The sequence below is a fragment of the Ranitomeya variabilis genome, chromosome 1, assembly GCF_051348905.1.
Source record: "Ranitomeya variabilis isolate aRanVar5 chromosome 1, aRanVar5.hap1, whole genome shotgun sequence".
Lineage (NCBI taxonomy): Eukaryota > Metazoa > Chordata > Amphibia > Anura > Dendrobatidae > Ranitomeya > Ranitomeya variabilis.
In genome coordinates, this window is record NC_135232.1 from 398,288,864 (window position 1) to 398,308,985 (window position 20,122).

Sequence of the window (20,122 nt, forward strand, 5' to 3'; positions counted from 1 at the left end):
CCCCATTGTGAGGTGCGGGGAGGCGGGGGCGGAGTTCCGGCAGCGCATGCGCGGTTGGAAATGCTGCAGACGACGCACCAAAAAACGTTACAAGCGTTACAAGCAACGTTTTTGGTGGCGACGGTCCGACGCAACAGTCGCACGACGGTTGCAACGTGTGGCAATGCGTCGCACTGCCTCGTTAAAAGTCTATGGAGAAAAAACGCATCCTGCAAGCACTTTTGCAGGATGCGTTTTTCTCCAAAACGACGCATAGCGACGTGCAGTGCACGACGCTAGTGTGAAAGTAGCCTTAGGCTACTTTCACACTAGCGTTAACTGCAATCCGCCACAATGCGTTGTTTTGCCGAAAAAACGCATCCTGCAAAAGTGCTTGCAGGATGCGTTTTTTCTCCATAGACTTACATTAAGCGACGTATTGCGACGGATTGACACACGTTGTGGCGGACCGTCGGGACCAAAAAACGCTACATGTAACGTTTTTTGCTCACGACGGTCCGCTTTTTCCGCCCCCACCTCCCCGCATCTCACAATGGGGCAGCGGATGCGCTGGAAAAATGCATCCGCTGCCCCCGTTGTGCGGCGGAGACAACGCTAGCGTCGGGAACCTCGGCCCGACGCACCGCGACGTTAGTGTGAAAGTAGCCTTAGTCTATGTACATGTTTTATTGGCCACTCCCAATTAATACACTCTCTCATATTCAAGTTAAAGGGGTTATCCACTACTAGGACAACCCCTTCTTGATCAAAATATTTGGCCCGATAAAATAATAAAGCCTATACTCACCTCCCATGCCAGCGCTGTTCCCGCTTTGTCGGCCCTCGCTCTCCCCGGGGCTCTCGTGCGGTGTTGTGACATGTTACCCCATTGCCCAATCAGGGCTGGCATCTCTGTCCCTGTCTTTGCACGAACTGAACAAGAAAAGGAAGTTTGGGTTGCAGCTGACCTCTGGCTTCCTGCTCAATTCGACAGGAGGCGGGACAGTGACGCCGGCGCCGATAGGGCGCCAACGTCACAACACCGCACAAGAGCCCAGAGAGACTGAATGCCGACACTGTGGGAACGACGCTGGCACGGGAGGCAAGTGTAACCTTTATTATTTTGTGGGGGCCAAACATGGGTATGAGAAGTAGTTGTCCAAGTAGTGGACACCTTCTTTAACCACAAGACAATTTAGGGTTACAATCATAAGCTAACAAAATATTTTCCTACAAGGTGGAAAGGGTAAGGCTACTTGCTGCAGTGTCTACAATGGTCAAGTAACCTCTTCTCCAAAAGGGAAATACTCTGGATGAGCTGTTATAATGGATCCCCAGCAATAAGGAGTTTATACATTTAACTCATCAGTGTCCTTTACCTTTTTGAAATAAAATAAAAATATTCAAACTCAATCTGAAATCTTTTCAGAAATATTTCAATTCTGTAAAGTGTAATATGATGATTGAACGAAGGCAGCTTTACTAAACGTAATGGCAATGTATAGCGATCGGCAAAGAGACAACTTACTTTTGAGCAAGGGGAACAAGAAGTTGTTTCATTTCACCCAAAATCGATTCCTTCTTTTCAGGCTGCACCTCCAACACCTGGTCTAAAGATGGATGAATAGCTGACTACAACAAAATAAAACACACAGTATGAAGTGACAGATTAAGGCCTACAGGACACTGGAATTTTTTTTAATCTCAATTTTTAATTTATCCATAAATGTCCATTATGAGGATATTACATGGTTGTATTTTTCTATTGACCTTTATATACAGTCATGGACAAAAATTTTGAGAATGAGACAAATAATAATTTTTCCAAAGTCTACTGCTTCATTTTTTCTAATGGCAATTTGCATATACTCCTGAATGTCAGAGTGATCAGCTTAACAGCAATTACTGTACTTGCAAAGTCAATATTTGCCCAGAAAATTAACTTTAACCCCCAAAACACATTTCAACATCATTGCAGTCCTGCCTTAAAAGGAGCAGCTAACATCGTTTTAGTGATTGATCCATTAACACAGGTGTGGGTGTTGAGGAGGACAGGGCTGGTGATCAGTCATGATTAAGTAAGAATGACATCACTGGACACTTTAAAATAGGGATTTTTGTGTACTCACCGTAAAATCCTTTTCTCCGAGCCATTCATTGGGGGACACAGACCATGGGTGTATGCTGCTGCCACCAGGAGGCTGACACTAAGTATTACAAAGAAAGTTAGCTCCTCCCCTGCAGTATACACCCCTCTGCTGGCTCCCAGCTAACCAGTTCGGTGCAAAAGCAGTAGGAGATCAATAACAACATATAAGCGTATAGCATGTCACATTATATATGAGAGTATAACATATCAAATGATAAAAACAAATACAACTAATAATAGGGAGGGAGCTGTGTCCCCCCAATGAATGGCTCGGAGAAAAGGATTTTACGGTGAGTACACAAAAATCCCTATTTCTCCTTCGCCTCATTGGGGGACACAGACCATGGGACGTCCAAAAGCAGTCCCTGGGTGGGGACAACATCAGATCAGGCCGTGTAACCGCTACTTACAAGTGCGCCAAGGCGGCCTGCAAAGTCCGCCTGCCCAGACTCACATCTGTGGAAGTGTGTGAATTATAGTGCTTCAAGAATGCATGCGGACTGGAGGAATTCGCAAGCTTGCGGTCGTGCCTGCCGACGCCTGGTGCCTAGAGCCCTGAGACAGGGAGATAGGCTGACATCTAGCACAGAAGGACTCCTGGATGGTGAAAAGAATCCACCAGGCTAACATGGCCGAAGAACACGGCTAAACCCTTCCTGTGACCGTCGGGAAGCCTACTTACCATCGAGAAGCCCAAGCAAAGTGTCCAACCTTCGGAAGGACGCCGTCCTCGATACGTACCCACTTGGAGCACTCACTTCTTCCGGATTATGGAGAACCCATTCCGTTGTGTGGACTGGAGCCAAAAGAGATGAGAGGACAATGCCCCTGCAACAGTGGGAATACAAAACCACCTTGGCAACGAGGGAAGGGGATGGCTTGAGGGCAACAATGCATTGATGGTAATAAGGAAAAAAGACTGAAAGGAACAGAGTGGCAAGCTCTGAAGACTCATCAGGATGACAAGAACGCAGAGAAAAAAGGGGAGTGACGTTCCCTGATAGTAAAGTCTTTCTGGATCGAAAAAGGAGTCTACTGTAAGATCCCCAGGACCATTAAGGTCCCCCAGATCTAACGGTACGCGGTAGGGAAGAACTACAGGTGAAGGCTCCCTGCGAGAAGGTCCTTATTTCCAGTTTTGACGAAAAAAAGACGGAGAAATACTAGTACCGCAAGCGAGAAAACCTGACATGGTCAGTGCGGGTCTCCCGGGATCACTGGGGGCCTTTTCTGCTTCCAAAAAGATCTCAGACGTAGTGGAAGAGGAGTTATGGAAATTGGTACCGTGGAAGAAACGGAGCATGCACTGCGATGGACTTGGATCTTGAAGCCAAACCATGAACTGGAGTACATAGGCGTTCAGCTTGGACGCCATCCGACCTACATCTGGAGTACTCCAGTGAAGGCAGATGTGAAGGAAGACTTCCGAGTGAAGTTCCCACTCACTTGAGGAGAAAACCCTGACGGCTGAATAGGTCAGCCGCCCAGTGTTCTACTCCAGGGACATGTACTGTTGAGATCACCGAATGATAGATCTCGGCCCATCAGAGAGTGCGAGGTACCTCGGCCATGGCGCTTGACTGTGGGTACCTGCGAGATGATAGACGTATGGCACAGCCGTGGCATTATCCAAATTGAAGACGGATGGTTGACCCGCCTAAGGGCAGTGGACCTGCTGTAGGATTAGCCGTACTGTTCGGATCCCCAGAGAAATGATCGGGAGAAGAAGACGGGCATTGGTATCCCTAATAACCATTGGACCAGAAGAAGGCTCTGGATGAGGAAGGAGCTTAGAGACTACCTTTTGAAAGCCTGATTGACTTGCTGAAAACGAGCGGAGCAAAAGAAAACTACTTCCGTTTTCATCTTATTGCTCAGAACCCTCCTAGCTAATTGAATGAACCGAGGGAATGAGTGATCAAGTGCACAAGCTCCGTGTTGAAGGGCCACGACCTTGACTCGAGAGAGAGAATTACCATCCTTCTTGTGCAGGATCATCGTCAAAGAGGATCTGCTGGGCTGGGAATGAGGAAAAAAACTTGTCTAAGTTTAGCTGCTAGCCCAAGTGAGAGGGTATTGCAAGTGATATAGACGACTTAGCGTAGTCCTTGTAGAGCGGCTAGAAAGTCGACCGAGTAGGGCAGGATGACCATGTTTCTAGGGTGCAAGAAGCACATGACAACTGCTATGAGCGTTGCGACCACTGTGGTGCGGTAGCCAGGCTGAAGGGCAAGGTCGTGACTTGAAAATGCTGTTCGCGAATGGAAAGGAGAAGAGATAATTGTAGAGGGGAAAAAAGTAGACATGTGAGGGTAAGAAAACCGAATGTCGATGGATGCCAGAAAACTCCACTTTTTTTTTTTTTTCTGTTTAAGTAATGGCTGAGCGGAGGAACTGCATCTGAAAAAGGAGGGCCTTGTCAAAGGTTTTTAGAAGTTTGAGGTCCAGGAATGATCATAGTTTTCATTTTCTCCTTCGTGAAACCAAAATCCCTTAGATCTAGACTGTCAAGGACAATGGTTCTACTGCTGGAAGGGTCTGTAGAAAAAATACGATCCCTTGTTAGTCTCCCGCTCAGAAGATTTGATTTGAATTGAAGTAGATAAGGTCTGACCAGGAGACTATTGGTCAAGCAACATCATGTGGCGCTAAAGAAGGGTAGAGCGCTGAACCCGAAGCCACAAGACGGAACGAACCAGATTTGCTATCCGACCGTCTGTGGTTTTTTTAATTGATGATACATCGGGCAGGGATACTGGTAGGTATACCACAAGAAATTCCACCCGGTTAGACTGCCAAGTGGCAGAATGCGGGGCTGCAACCAGCAGGCCTCTTGCCATCTTCGTGCAGAGTAGAAAATTAGGAACCTTCGATCCACCATTCTGTTAACAGGGACGTGGAGAGGAATCGTCCGCTTTCTTGCATCATCCCCTAAATTGATACAAAGGGGGGTGCTCGGACGCCAAAGATGTGTGCCTCTGTACATCCCCAGAGTTGAGGTCCCCGGGTGGACAGGGCAGGTTGTTTGGCATTAGGCCTGGATGCAGAAGAGGATACATGGAGGCGACACTGCATGTGTTCGTCTGTTGAAGATGTGGGGGGAATCGGTGCCCTTAAAAGGACCCGTCGCCCATAAAAATCAGACCAGGTATGGCAACCTACTTAGCGGCTTCTGTCCAGTGAATTGCTCATCGATTTGTTGATGGTATAAATAGGAGAGTCCCTCCTTTTCTGAAGCTCTTGCAATCCAAGGCAATATGCGATCCATATTCAGCGTTGTTCTCAACAAATCATGGGGGAGAGATTAGGAAATGAAAAACTTCCGTTTTGCAGACGCCTGTACGTTTTTCTAGAACACTTGCGGCCCCTGCTAGCGGACGCTCCCATGTAGGAAAGGGACCATGTATATCTGGGTTGCGGTTAGGGATGAGTGGCGAAGGCTCCAGCGCTCAGTTAGAGTGACCAGCTTAGGATTGATGATGTGCCCATAAGACCAGTAAATACTGGTCATGCGCCTTTAAGACTAGGGAATACTGGTCGTGCGTCTTTAAGACCAGGGTATACTGGTCTTGTGCCTTTAGGAGGAGGGCATTCTGGTCATGTGCCTTTAAGTCCAGGGCATATTGGTCACGTGCCTTTAAGACCAGGGCATACTGGTCATGTTCCTTTAAGACCAAGGCATACTGGTCATGTGTCTTTAAAACCAGGTCATACTGGTCATGTGCCCTTAAGACCAGGTCATACTGGTCATGTGCCTTTAAAAACCAGGTCGTACTGGTCATGTGCCTTTAAGACCAGGGCATACTGGCCAAGTGCGTAAGACCAGGGCCTACTGGTCATGTGCCTTTAAGACCAGGGCATACTGGTCACGTGCCTTTAACCCCTTCCCGACCCATGACGCCTATGCGGCGTCATGGAATGATCGCATCCCTGCAGATCGGGTGAAAGGGTTAATTCCTATTTTACCCGATCTGCAGGGAGAGGGGGAGTTGTACTTCAGCCTAGGGGGGTGGCTTTGCCCCCACGTGGCTACGATCGCTCTGATTGGCTGTTGAAAGTGCAACAGCCAATCAGAGCAATTTGCAATATTTCACCTATGAAAATGGTGAAATATTGCAATCCAGCCATGGCCGATGCTGCAATAGCATCTGCCATGGCTGGAAATCATGTACTGGCCCCCCCCACCGCCCCCGATCTCCTCCCCAGTCGTCCGTTATGTGGCCCGGTCCTCTCCGTCCCCCTGTTCGCTCCCCCGTGCTCCTGTCCGCTCCCCCGTGCTCCGATCCCCCCCCCTGTGCTCCGATCCACCCCCCCACCACCCCCTCATACTTACCGATCCTCCCGGTGTCCGGCCGTCTCCTCGCTGGGCGCCGCCATCTTGGAAAATGGCGGGCGCACGCTCAGTACGCCCGCCGAATCTGCAGGCTGGCAGATTCGTTACAGGTACATTTTGATCGCTGTGGTAGGTTCTACCACAGCGATCAAAATAAAAAAATAATAAATAAACCCCCCCCTTTATCACCCCCATAGGTAGGGACAATAATAAAATAAAGAAAATATTTTTTTTTCTTTTACCACTAGGGTTAGGGTTAGAACTAGGGGTAGGGTTAGGGGTAGGGTTAGGGTTACGGGTAGGGTTAGGGTTAGGGGTAGGGTTATGGCATGTGCACACAGAGCGGATCGGCCGCGGATCCGCAGCGGATCGGCCGCGGATCGCAGCGGATCCGCAGCGGATCGGCCGCGGATCGCAGCGGATCGGCCGCGGATCCGCAGCGGATCGGCCGCGGATCCGCAGTGGATCCGCAGCGGATTGGCCGCGGATCTGCAGCGGATTGGCCGCGGATCCGCAGCGGATCGGCCGCGGATCCGCAGCGGATCGGCAGCGGATCCGCAGCAGATTGGCCGCGGATCCGCAGCAGATCGGCCGCGGATCCGCAGCGGATCGGCAGCGGATCGGCAGCGGATTGGCCGCGGATCCGCAGCGGATCCGCAGCGGATTGGCCGCGGATCTGCAGCGGATCCGCAGCGGATTGGCCGCGGATCTGCAGCGGATCCGCAGCGGATTGGCCGCGGATCTGCAGCGGATTGGCAGCGGATTGGCCGCGGATCCGCAGCGGATTGGCCGCGGATCCGCAGCGGATTGGCCGCTGCGAATTCGAAGCAGTTTTCCATCAGGTTTACAGTACCATGTACACTTAAGGAAAACCAAATCTGCTGTGCCCATGGTGCGGAAAATTCGGTGCAGAAACGCTGCATTGTATTTTCCGCAGCATGTCAATTCTTTGTGCGGATTCCGCAGCGGTTTACACCTGTTCCTCAATAGGAATCCGCAGGTGAAATCCGCACAAAAAAAAACTGGAAATCTGCTGTAAATCCGCAGGCAAAACGCAGTGCCTTTTACCTGCAGATTTTTCAAAAATCGTGCGGAAAAATCTCACACGAATCCGCAACGTGGGCACATACCCTTAGGGTTAGGGTTGGAATTAGGGCTAGGGTTGGAAATAGGGTTAAGAATAGGCTTGTGGTTAGGGTTACGGATAGGGTTAGGGGTGTGTTGGGGTTACAGTTGTGGTTAGGGTTGGGATTAGGGTTACGGTTGGGATTAGGGTTAGGATTAGGGTTGGAATTAGGGTTACGGTTGTGTTGCGGTTAGGGTTGTGGTTAGGGGTGTGTTGGGGTTAGGGTTGTGATTAGGGTTATGGCTACAGTTGGGATTAGGATTAGGGGTGTGTTGGGGTAAGTGTTGAAGTTAGAATTGAGGGGTTTCCACTGTTTTAGGCACATCAGGGGTCTCCAAACGCAACATGGCGCCACCATTGATTCCAGCCAATCTTGCGTTCAAAAAGTCAAATGGTGCTCCCGCCCTTCCAAGCCCCGACGTGCGCCCAAACAGTGGTTTACCCCCACATATGGGGTATCAGCGTACTCAGGAGAAACTGGACAACAACTTTTGGGGTCCAATTTCTCCTGTTACTCTTGCAAAAATAAAAAATTCTGGGCTAAAAAAATATTTTTGAGGAAAGGAAACACATTTTTTATTTTCACGGCTCTGCGTTATAAACTTCTGTGAAGCACTTGGGGGTTCAAAGTGCTCACCACACATCTAGATAAGTTCCCTTGGGGGTCTAGTTTCCAAAATGGAGTCACTTGTGGGGAGTTCCTACTGTTTAGGCACATCAGGGGCTCTGCAAATGCAACCTGATGCCCGCAGAGCATTCCATCAAAGTCTGCATTTCAAAACGTCACTACTTCCCTTCCGAACCCCGACGTGTGCCAAAACAGTGGTTTACCCCCACATATGGGGTATCAGCGTACTCAGGAGAAACTGGAAAACAACTTTTGGGGTCCAATTTCTCCTGTTACTCTTGCAAAAATAAAAAAATTCTGGGCTAAAAAAATATTTTTGAGGAAAGGAAACACATTTTTTATTTTCACGGCTCTGCGTTATAAACTTCTGTGAAGCACTTGGGGGTTCAAAGTGCTCACTACACATCTAGATAAGTTCCCTTGGGGGTCTAGTTTCCAAAATGGAGTCAATTGTGGGGAGTTCCTACTGTTTAGGCACATCAGGGGCTCTGCAAACGCAACCTGACGCCCGCAGAGCATTCCATCAAAGTCTGCATTTCAAAACGTCACTACTTCCCTTCCGAACCCCGACGTGTGCCAAAACAGTGGTTTACCCCCACATATGGGGTATCATCGTACTCAGGAGAAACTGGAAAACAACTTTTGGGGTCCAATTTCTCCTATTACCCTTGGGAAAATAAAAAATTGTGGGCTAAAAAATCATTTTTGAGAAAAGAAAAATTATTTTTTATTTTCATGGCTCTGCGTTATAAACTTCTGTGAAGCACTTGGGGGTTCAAAGTGCTCACCACACATCTAGATTAGTTCCTTGGGAGGTCTAGTTTCCAAAATGGGGCCACTTGTGCGGGAGCTCCAATGTTTAGGCACACAGGGGCTCTCCAAACGCGACATGGTGTCCGCTAATGATTGGAGCTAATTTTCCATTCAAAAAGCCAAATGGCGTGCCTTCCCTTCCGAGCCCTGCCGTGCGCCCAAACAGTGGTTTACCCCCACATATGGGGTATCATCGTACTCAGGACAAACTGGACAACAACATTTGGGGTCCAATTTCTCCTATTACCCTTGGGAAAATAAAAAATTCTGGGCTAAAAATCATTTTTGAGGAAAGAAAAATTATTTTTTTATTTTCACGGCTCTGCGTTATAAACTTCTGTGAAGCACCTGGGGGTTATAAGTGTTTACTATGCATCTAGATAAGTTCCTTGGGGGGTCTAGTTTCCAAAATGGGGTCACTTGTAGGGGAGCTCCAATGTTTAGGCACACAGGGGCTCTCCAAACGCGACATGGTGTCCGCTAACGATTGGAGCTAATTTTCCATTCAAAAAGTCAAATGGCACGCCTCCCCTTCCGAGCCTTGCCGTGCACCCAAACAGTGGTTTACCCCCACATATGAGGTATCGGCATACTCAGGAGAAATTGCCCAACAAATTTTAGGATCCATTTTATCCTGTTGCCCATGTGAAAATGAAAGAATTGAGGCTAAAAGAAATTTTGTGTGAAAAAAAAGTACTTTTTCATTTTTGCGGATCAATTTGTGAAGCACCTGGGGGTTTAAAGTGCTCACTATGCCTCTAGATGAGTTCCTTGGGGGGTCTACTTTCCAAAATGGGGTCACTTGTGGAGGAGCTCCAATGTTTAGGCACACGGGGGCTCTCCAAACGCGACATGGTGTCCGCTAAAGATTGGAGCCAATTTTTCATTGAAAAAGTCAAATGGCGCTCCTTCCCTTCCGAGCCCTGCCGTGCGCCCAAACAGTGGTTTACCCCCACATATGAGGTATCAGCGTACTCAGGACAAATTGGACAACAACGTCCGTGGTCCAGTTTCTCCTTTTACCCTTGGGAAAATAAAAATTTTTTTAGCAAATATCATTTTTGTGACTAAAAAGTTAAATGTTCATTTTTTACTTCCATGTTGCTTCTGCTGCTGTGAAACACCTGAAGGGTTAATAAACTTCTTGAATGTGGTTTTGAGCACCTTGAGGGGTGCAGTTTTTAGAATGGTGTCACTTTTGGGTATTTTCAGCCATATAGAACCCTCAAACTGACTTCAAATGTGAGGTGATCCCTAAAAAAAATGGTTTTGTAAATTTTGTTGTAAAAATGAGAAATCACTGGTCAAATTTTAACCCTTATAACTTCCTAGCAAAAAAAAAATTTGTTTCCAAAATTGTGCTGATGTAAAGTAGACATGTGGGAAATGTTATTTATTAACTATTTTGTGTCACATAACTCTCTGGTTTAACAGAATAAAAATTCAAAATGTGAAAATTGCGAAATTTTCAAAATTTTTGCCAAATTTCCGTTTTTTTCACAAATAAACTCAGAAATTATCGACCTAAATTTACCACTAACATGAAGCCCAATATGTCACGAAAAAACAATCTCAGAATCGCTAGGATCCGTTGAAGCGTTCCTGAGTTATTACCTCATAAAGGGACACTGGTCAGAATTGCAAAAAACGGCAAGGTCATGAAGGGGTTAAGACCAGGACATACTGGTCATGTGCCTTTAAGACCAGGTAATACTGGACATGTGCCCTTAAGACCAAGGAGTACTGGTCATGCGTCTTTAAGACCAGGGAATACTGGTCACGTGCCTTTAAGACCAGGGCATACTGGTCACGTGCCTTTAAGACCAGGACATACTGGTCATGTGCCTTTAAGACCAGGTAATACTGGACATGTGCCCTTAAGACCAAGGAATACTGGTCATGCGCCTTTAAGACCAGGACATACTGGTCATGTGCCTTTAAGACCAGGTAATACTGGACATGTGCCCTTAAGACCAAGGAATACTGGTCATGCGCCTTTAAGACCAGGGCATACTGGCCATGTGCGTAAGACCAGGGTATGCTGGCCATGCGCCTTTAAGACCAGGGAAAAACTGGTCACGTGCCTTTAAGACCAGACAATACTAGACATGCGCCTTTAAGACCAGACAATACTGGACATGCTCCTTTAAGACCAGACAATACTGGACATGCGCCCTTAAGAACAGACAATATTGGACCTGTGCCTTTACGACCAGCCAATATTGGACATGCGCCTTTAAGAACAGAGAATACTGGACATGCGCCTTTAAGAACAGACAATACGAGACATGCGACTTTAAGACCAGCCAAAACAGGACATGCGCCTTTAAGACCAGACAATACTGGACATGCGCCTTTAAGAACAGAGAATACTGGACATGCGCCTTTAAGAACAGAGAATACTGGTCATGCGCCTTTAAGAACAGAGAATACTGGACCTGCGCCTTTAAGAAAAGACAATACTGGACATGCGCCTTTAAGAAAAGACAATACTGGACATGCGTTTTTAAAACCAGACAATACTACATGCGCCTTTAAGAACGGAGAATACTTGGGCGTTTAATGCCTTGATGTAGAGTGGTTGTGCCCCCTTAATGCTAAAAATCGTTGCCTCAGTGTGAGCCGGCCGGGTGAACCAAGATGGCCACTGTGAGCTGCAGAGTAGATAAAATCTCGCAGAGAGCGAGAAGCGCCAACTCGGGGGGCGGAGCGACGGACACGATGCTGAATAGGCCCAAGCCGGGGCCTAAATTTCTGTAGCAGGCGGGCGACACCAGGAGACTTCCGGGATGCGGCCTACACATCGGCCGAAGCCAGGGGCTAAATTTTTGTAGCCGGCCAGAGCGTTACCTCAGAGAGGTGGGCCACAGGAAAGTGGCTGAGGCTGCCTGCGCCTTTATGGATATCCCTCTGAAGATGGATCCACTCACCATCGTTGCGCGTCCCGGCATGGAGCCGCCGCGGATGTGGGTTTCAGCGCTGTTCTGTGCAGCGTGGACGGTGCAGGGATAAACCTCAATCCATCATCCGTTTGTTAGGGAGGAGGAGAGGAACCGTCCGCCTCCTTATACCATCCGCCCTTAATAGTGGTGGTGCAGTGGGGGCTGCTCGGACGCCACATTGTAAAGTGCCTCTGTACAGCCGAGGGTAAAACCTGGTGGGCAGGGCTGAATGTCCGGCAATAGGCCTGGCTGCAGAAGAGGATACTGAAGGTGACACTCCAGTGCTCGTCTGATAAGGGAGGGGGGAGATCGGTCCCATAAAAGGGCCCGTCGCCCCTAGAATCAGCTCAGGCAGTGGCTTCCCACGTCGCAGGAGAGGATACGGAGAGGTGAAACTCCCGTGCTCGCCTGTTGTTGGTTCGGGGGAGATCGGAACATGAAAGAATCCGTCGCCCCCTTCGTCCGTTGTAAAGGTAAAAGTAAAAAGATTCTTTGGGTCTGAATAGCAGACCAGTCCGTGTGCCTCCTACGGACACTAAGCAAGAACTGGTTAGCTGGGAGCCAGCAGAGGGGTGTACACTGCAGGGGAGGAGCTAACTTTCTTTGTAATACTTAGTGTCAGCCTCCTGGTGGCAGCAGCTACACCCACGGTCTGTGTCCCCCAATGAGGCGAAGGAGAAAGGAGGCTGGTGCTTGGTATCATTGTTTCTCTTCAGTTAACCATGGTTATCTCTAAAGAAACACGTGCAGCCATCATTGCACTGCACAAAAATGGCCTAACAGGGAAGAGTATCGCAGCTACAAAGATTGCACCTCAGTCAACAATCTATCACATCATCAAGAACTTCAAGGAGAGAGCTTCCATTGTTGTCAAAAAGGCTCCAGGGCACCCAAGAAAGACCAGCAAGCGCCAGGACCGTATCTTAAAACTGTTTCAGCTGCGGGATCGGACTACCAGCAGTGCCGAGCTTGCTCAGGAATGGCAGCAGGCTGGTGTGAGTGCTTCTGCACGCACTGTGAGGCGGAGACACTTTGAGCAAGGCCTGGTTTCAGGGAGGGCAGCAAAGAAGCCACTTCTCTCCAGAAAAAACATCAGGGACCGACTGATATTCTGCAAAAGGTACAGGGAGTGGACTGCTGAGGACTGGGGCAAAGTCATTTTCTCTGATGAAATCCCCTTTTCGATTGTTTGGGACATCTGGAAAACAGCTTATTCGGAGAAGAAGAGGTGAGCGCTACCACCAGTCTTATCTCATGCCAACTGTAAAGCATCCTGAAACCATTCATGTGTGGGGTTGCTTCTCAGCCAAAGGAATCGGCTCACTCACAGTCTTGCCTAAAAACACAGCCATGAATAAAGAATGGTACCAGAATGTCCTCCAAGAGCAACTTCTCCCAACTGTCCAAGAGCAGTTTGGCGCCCAACAATGCCTTTTCCAGCATGATGGAGCACCTTGCCATAAAGCAAAGGTGATAACTAAATGGCTCATGGAACAAAACAGAGAGATTTTAGGTCCATGCCCTGGAAACTCCCCAGATCTTAATCCCATTGAGAACTTGTGGTCAATCATCAAGAGACGGGTGGACAAACAAAAACCAACAAATTCTGGCAAAATACAAGCATTGATTATGCAAGAATGGACTGCTATCAGTCAGGATTTGGTCCAGAAGTTGATTGAGAGCATGCCAGGGAGAATTGCAGAGGTCTTGAAGAAGAAGGGTCAACACTGCAAATATTGACTTGCTGCATTAACTCATTCTAACTGTCAATATAACCTATTGGTACTCATAATATGATTGCAATTATATTTCTGTATGTGATATAAACATCAGACAAACACTAATAAAAACCAGAGGGCAGCAGATCATGTGAAAATATCATTTTGGTGTCATTCTCAAAACTTTTGGCCATGACTGTATACATTTTATAATACTATATATTAAAGGGATCCTGTCAGGTCCCCCATGCCCTTTAACCCAGCAGTATTCACTTATTTTTGAGTAAATTCCCTGCCCAACCATCCTTGTATAAAGTTTTTCTGTAAAAATTAGGTTTAAAAAAAAAGCATTTATATTGTCCCAGTTTCCTATGCCAATGAGGGCCGGACTAGCCGATGGGGTGTTAGTAGCCCCAAACTAGTCATCTCCCTATCCATGTTATCACGGTCCTGTGGGCGCGATAATCAGCAGTAGCTGTCATCGCCAACACCTGCAAATCCCATGCACGAGCGCCGCTCATTTGGGCAGCATCACTGCGTTTCTGAAGCCACGAGTACGCTTCCCTGGCGTAATGGCATGACCGGAAACTGCACAGGATATTTCTTGAGCACGCTGAAGTCACTCGATTAGCACACGAACATGCTCAGATAACACCTTACCCTAGCATGTTCGCTCATCACTACCAGAGTGGCCTGACACTTGCTTGACTATAGGAATGGCACAAAGTGCTACTTCCCCATTTCATGTTGAATCATATTAGGGCTAATCCTACCTATCTATCTATCTAGACGTAGATCCCCAAAATGCATTGCTTATTTTGTCAGTCATTCGCATTCATTCCTTTTATCTTTCTTTTCAATTATATTCTTTTAATTTTTATGTACATGTGTAATAAAATTTTAATTTTGCACATTTAAAATCAATAAATTAATTTGCACTTTTCTATTATTTTTGGGATGTAACATACTAGCCTCCACTAGAGGTTAAATAAGTGCTTATTACGCAAAAGTATATGGATAAAAACTTTACTTTATTAATTCATTTGAATATTGTACAAAACACTTGATAAAAGGGTGGCTGTAGACCAGAGGGAAACAACGCCACATCACTATACAGCTTTACCCACATCACTAAATAAATGCCAGATGTGCACACACATACTGATCTGTTGTTACTAGAATTACATCAGGGAAAACAAAATAGTAAAAATAATACATTTTGCCTTATTCAAGGGTGTATCTCTTGTAATAGCAAGATAATAGAAATAGCCATATAATGCGTGTTTATTCCAGGCATAGAAATCACTACATGTATTAACTGTGCCAAACCATTTAGACCAGTGCGTCCCTCCACCCCTAACCTACCTATACAAATGATTTGGCATAGCTAATGTACGGTTTTTCTAATCTTGAAGCATGAATGCCCATTACATAGATATTCCCGTCATATCTTGCTATTACAAGAGATAGAGACCCCTGATAATGAGAAGGCAAAATGTATTGTTTTAATATTGGTTTTACCTGATGTAATTAACTAGTAACAGATCATTGTGTGTGCAATTGTGTACATGTATTGCAATTGTAGGCATGTAATATCTGTATAGTGATGTGGCGTTGTTTCCCTCTGGCCTATCCATAAAAGCACTTTATGTCCTCTATAGGTTTTTTTCAATATTCTGGAGGCTAGTATGTCTCAGCTTTTGCGGAGTGTGACCCCCTTTTAGTTTAAAGGGATTGGTCTTGTTTTTGGACTATTGCTTATTTTTGGAAGAGTAATCCCAGCACTGATTGGCCACAGGGATCGCATGACACAATAATGCCATGCGATCCCTGGGAGAGTGAGTGCTAACACCGATGGAACGGCGCACGGACTGGAGGAGAGAATAGATGTTATAACTTTACTTGGGAAAAATGTAGGGATTGGGAAGGGGGTGTCCAAATAGTGGATAACAATTCATATCTGGAAATTTTTCAGTAATCAAATATCATTTATTCTCCAATATGGGAATATCTGTAACTAGCCTGCAGAAAATGAGCGATTAGATTGCACCTGGAGACAAACAAAATGTGTAAAGCACCATGAAATAGGTTAGCGCTATACACAATGTATTTAGATAACTTAGAAACAAGTAAAGTTTCTCTTTAATGCAGTTAAAAAATAGAAGGATCTTATCCTTGTGTGTAACGGAATTATTTTCAAGAGCTCATTCACTTTATCCGGGCAAGTCCCATAGATAAGATAATGTGTACTTTAGTCCTATTAAATATTTACCTTGTAAAAACGAAATGTGTTTCCATACAGTTCTTCACATAACATGTTCCTCTGTTCTAAGATGGCTTTGTGGTTGTATGCGTACTCTACAATATATGAAGCCTCAGAGTGCCGCAGAAGTTTTCTCACTTGTCCTTTAAAACTTTTTATTATTTCTGCAACTTGGGATTTTGACCTGTTCATAAAAGAAATAAGACCCATTAATTACACTGTAAATACCCACCACATGTGCGCTTTTAGAGTATGTGCACACGTAGAATGATCCTCAGTGGATTTTTCCGCAGTGGATTTGATAAATCCGCAGGGCAAAAACTGTGCATTTTTGCTGCGGATTTACCGCATTTTTCGTGCGGATTCCACTGCGGTTTTACACCTGCGGTTTTCTATTATGGAGCAGGTGTAAAACCGCTGCGGATTCCCACAAAGAACCGCTGCGGATTCCGCACAAAGAATTGACATGCTGCAGAATGTAAACCGCTGCGTTTCCGTGCGTTTTTTTCCGCATGTACACTGTGGATTGCGTTTTCCATAGGTTTACATTGTACTGTAAACGCATGGGAAACCGCTGCGGACTGGCAGCTGCGGAAACTCTGCGGATCCGCAGCATGTGCACATAGCCTAACCCCTTAGTGACAGAGACAATTTTGTGCTAAATGACCAAACCAATTTGTACAATTCTGACCACTGTCACTTTATGTGGCTATAACTCTGGAAAGCTTCAATGGATCCCACTGATTCTGAGAATGTTTTTTCATGACATATTGTACTTCATGACAGTGGTAACATCTCTTTGATAGGACTTGGGTTTATTAATGAAAAAAACGGAAATATGGCGAAAATGTTGCAATTTTCAAACTTTGAATTCTTATGCCCTTAAATCACAGAGATATGTCACACAAAATACTTAATAAGTAACATTTCCCCACATGTCTACTTTACATCAGCACAATTTTGGAAACATTTTTTTTGTTAGGAAGTTATAAGGGTTAATATTTGACCAGCGATTTCTCATTTTTACAACACCATTTTTTTTAGGGACCATCTCACATGTGAAGTGAGTCTGGGGGGTGAATATAACAGAAAATACCCAAAAGTGACACCATTCTAAAACCTAAACCCTTCAAGGTGCGCAAAACCACATTCAAGAAGTTTTTTAACCTTTCAGGTGCTTCACGAGAACTAAAGCAACATGGAAGGAAAAAAATATGAACATTTTACTTTTTTCGCAAAAAATTTACTTTGGAACCATTTTTTTTTCCACAAGGGTAAAAATGGAAAATGGACCACAAAATATTTTGTGCAATTTCTCGTGAGTACGCCGATACCCCATATGTGGGGAAAAGCAACTGTTTCGGTGCATGGCTGGGCTCAGAACAAAGGGAGCACTGTTTGACTTTTTGAACGCAAAATTGGCTGGAATCAATGGTGGGCACCATATCGCGTTTGGAGACCCGCTGATGTACCTAAACAGTGGAACCCCCAATCTAACTCCAACCCTAACCCCAACACACCCCTAACCCTAATCCCACCCCTAACTTTAGCCCAACTCACTTTAGCCCAACTCTAATGGAAATATATATTTTTTTATTTTATTATTTTTCCCTAACTAAGGAGGTGATAAAGTGGGGTTTTATTTACTATTTTTTATATTTTGATCGCTGTGATCGGGTCTATCACAGTGATCAAAATGAACCAAATAGGAAAAAATTCCTATTGTTGCTGGCATTTTCTCCTGGAAGACTACGCCGGCGGCCCGGGGGACTTCATGGGGACATGCAGGGAGTGATTGGGAGACCCTATTTCTCTCTCCTCTGATGTGCGATCACATACTCCCAGCCAAACATTCGTTTTCATTGCGTTTTTTTCTATTACCATTTAGTTTCTTTTCGGCAGGTCGCGTTTTAAACAAACTCTGCATTTAGGGAATACAACACTCCTAAGGTATACGGGTGCTCAGTAAGGGTCCGACTCTGTAAATATTCATGTAGTAACAAATCTAGCACTCTTGGGCAGTAAACGTAGAGAGATCTTTAATCGTCTGGTCCAGTATATGATGTATAAGTCCTGTGACATTTCAGTCTGACCATCATACAGAGGTGATAAAGGACTACTGGAGTAGGGCTGGAGAAGCAGCACTCGGATGCTGGGAGAAATGCGCATTATCACCTGTGTATGTTTGATGAAACACCAGATGACTTGTACACTAAACACAGGACCTTTCGATTAAAGATTTTTCTACTTTACCTTTTTGCTGAGCTTTGTTATAACTTTAATGATAAAGTAGTGGACCTGTAACATGCATTTTTATGGTGCTTCGGCTGAGGAAATGCAAAGAAAAAAAAATGCACATGCAGTTTTTTTTTATCTGCAGACTTTCCACATCTCATGCAAGTCTGTGGGGATTAACTAAACAACACACATCTACCGCAAGAGAAATTAACATGTTGCAGATTTCAAAATCGCACTGCAGGTCAGTTTATAACGCATAGAAGAAGAAAAAAGCAGTGGGCATGAGATTTCTATAAATCCCATACACTCTGTTGTAACCGTGCACAAATATATGCAATGGGAATAAAGCACCAAAAACCGTGGGAGCTTAGCCATAGACTCATGAGCAGTGATGAGCGAACGTGCTCTAATAACGTGCTATCCTAGCACGCTCAGGGGTGTTATCCGAGTATCTTCGGTGTGCTCGAATACGTTCACGTCTCCACAGCAGCATGATTCGTGGTTGTTTGACAGCTGCAACACATGTGGGGATTGCCGCGAGACAAGCAGCCTCGGGTAGTCGAACATATCATTTGAGCACACCCAAAATACTCGGATAACACCCCTGAGCGTGCTAGGATAGCACATTATCAGAGCTCGTTCACTCATCACTGCTCATGAGCAGTGAAGACACAAAGGTAAATTGTCCAATCACTTGTGACCATATTACGTTATTTTCTTTCATAAAGCTACTAATGTAAGGCCCCTGCACTTAGCCTTATCCTTACCGCCGCCTTCGCAAGAAATATGTGACCTGCCGGATCGCTCCAGTGTTTGCTGGAGCGAGCAGGAGGTCACTTTTCAATTAAGGTCTATGAAAGCCTCGTTCTGACTCACAGGCTTACATTGAGAGCTTGTGACCAATACCTGTGACGTCCAGGTACTCAAAAGATGGAATCACAGGTTGGCATCGCAGGATGGGAGCAGCGCTGGGAAAAGCTGAAGACGACGGGTGGAGAGCATAATGTTAGGGATCTTATGTTAGTAGCACCACTTCAGCACTGCAATGAAAAAACGCTGCAGTGAGGCTTCAAATTGTTATTTAGACCAGGAAAGGTGTCCTTCTCACTATCAATACACAGGTGCAGGAACAATACATGGACATAATAGAACTTACCCATACATCAGGAACTTCCTCACAATATTTCGGGCATATTTTGACTTGCTCAAGTCCACAATGTGTTCTGTAGATAAAATGAGATTTATGAAAATCATAGATGCATTAGGTCATGTCCTGCGCTTACCTAAACATGGCTTATTACACCTTCATACATCAATCACTTTAAAAAGACAAAAATGTCAGTTATTTCCAGTACAATTCCCCAAACGGGTCAGCATACAGAACCTAAATGGGCGGCCGCAATGGTCTAGAGACGACAGACATAAAAATCTGGAAAAGCGGAGAATAGGTAATACGTTTGGGGCTGCTGCAAGTGCTCAACCCATCGGAGTTACATCTTTTACAGTGAAGCATTGGAAGGCATATGTTCCTCACACATTTCTGGTGACCTTAACCCCTTTCTGACATCGGGCATCATAGTACGCAGATGTCGGACTCCCTCCTTTTGATGTGGGCTCCGGCGGTAAGCCCACATCTTTCCCGAGACATGTCAGCTATTTTGAACAGCTGACATGTGCCCAGAATAGCCGCTGGTGGAATCACAATCCACCCGCGGCTATTAACCTGTTACCTACCGCTGCCAAAGGCTGACAGTGGCATTTAACAAGCACTTCCGTCAATCACGCCAGAAATCCCCCCACCGCTGATCTCCATCACGTGATCACGGGTCACGGGTCACCGGTGGGTTGGCATGACAACCAGAAGTCTCCTGGAGACCTCTATGGTTTTCACTGCCGACTTGCTGTGAGCGCCGCTCAGTGGTCGGTGCTCTTA

At 45.9% G+C, this 20,122-nt stretch overlaps 1 protein-coding gene across 1 annotated transcript in view; it reads right to left on the bottom strand.

Annotated features, from left to right (window-relative positions):
- The window catches only part of PUM3 (pumilio RNA binding family member 3), a 159,595-nt gene that overhangs the window by 101,083 nt on the left and 38,390 nt on the right, over window positions 1–20,122 (bottom strand). Inside the window, exons 7-9 of the mRNA XM_077249131.1 lie at window positions 19,346–19,412; window positions 15,961–16,135; window positions 1,508–1,611 (exon numbers count right to left, since the gene is read on the bottom strand). Coding sequence (XP_077105246.1) covers window positions 1,508–1,611; window positions 15,961–16,135; window positions 19,346–19,412 — 346 coding nt within the window. The remainder of the gene's footprint in view (window positions 1–1,507; window positions 1,612–15,960; window positions 16,136–19,345; window positions 19,413–20,122) is intronic.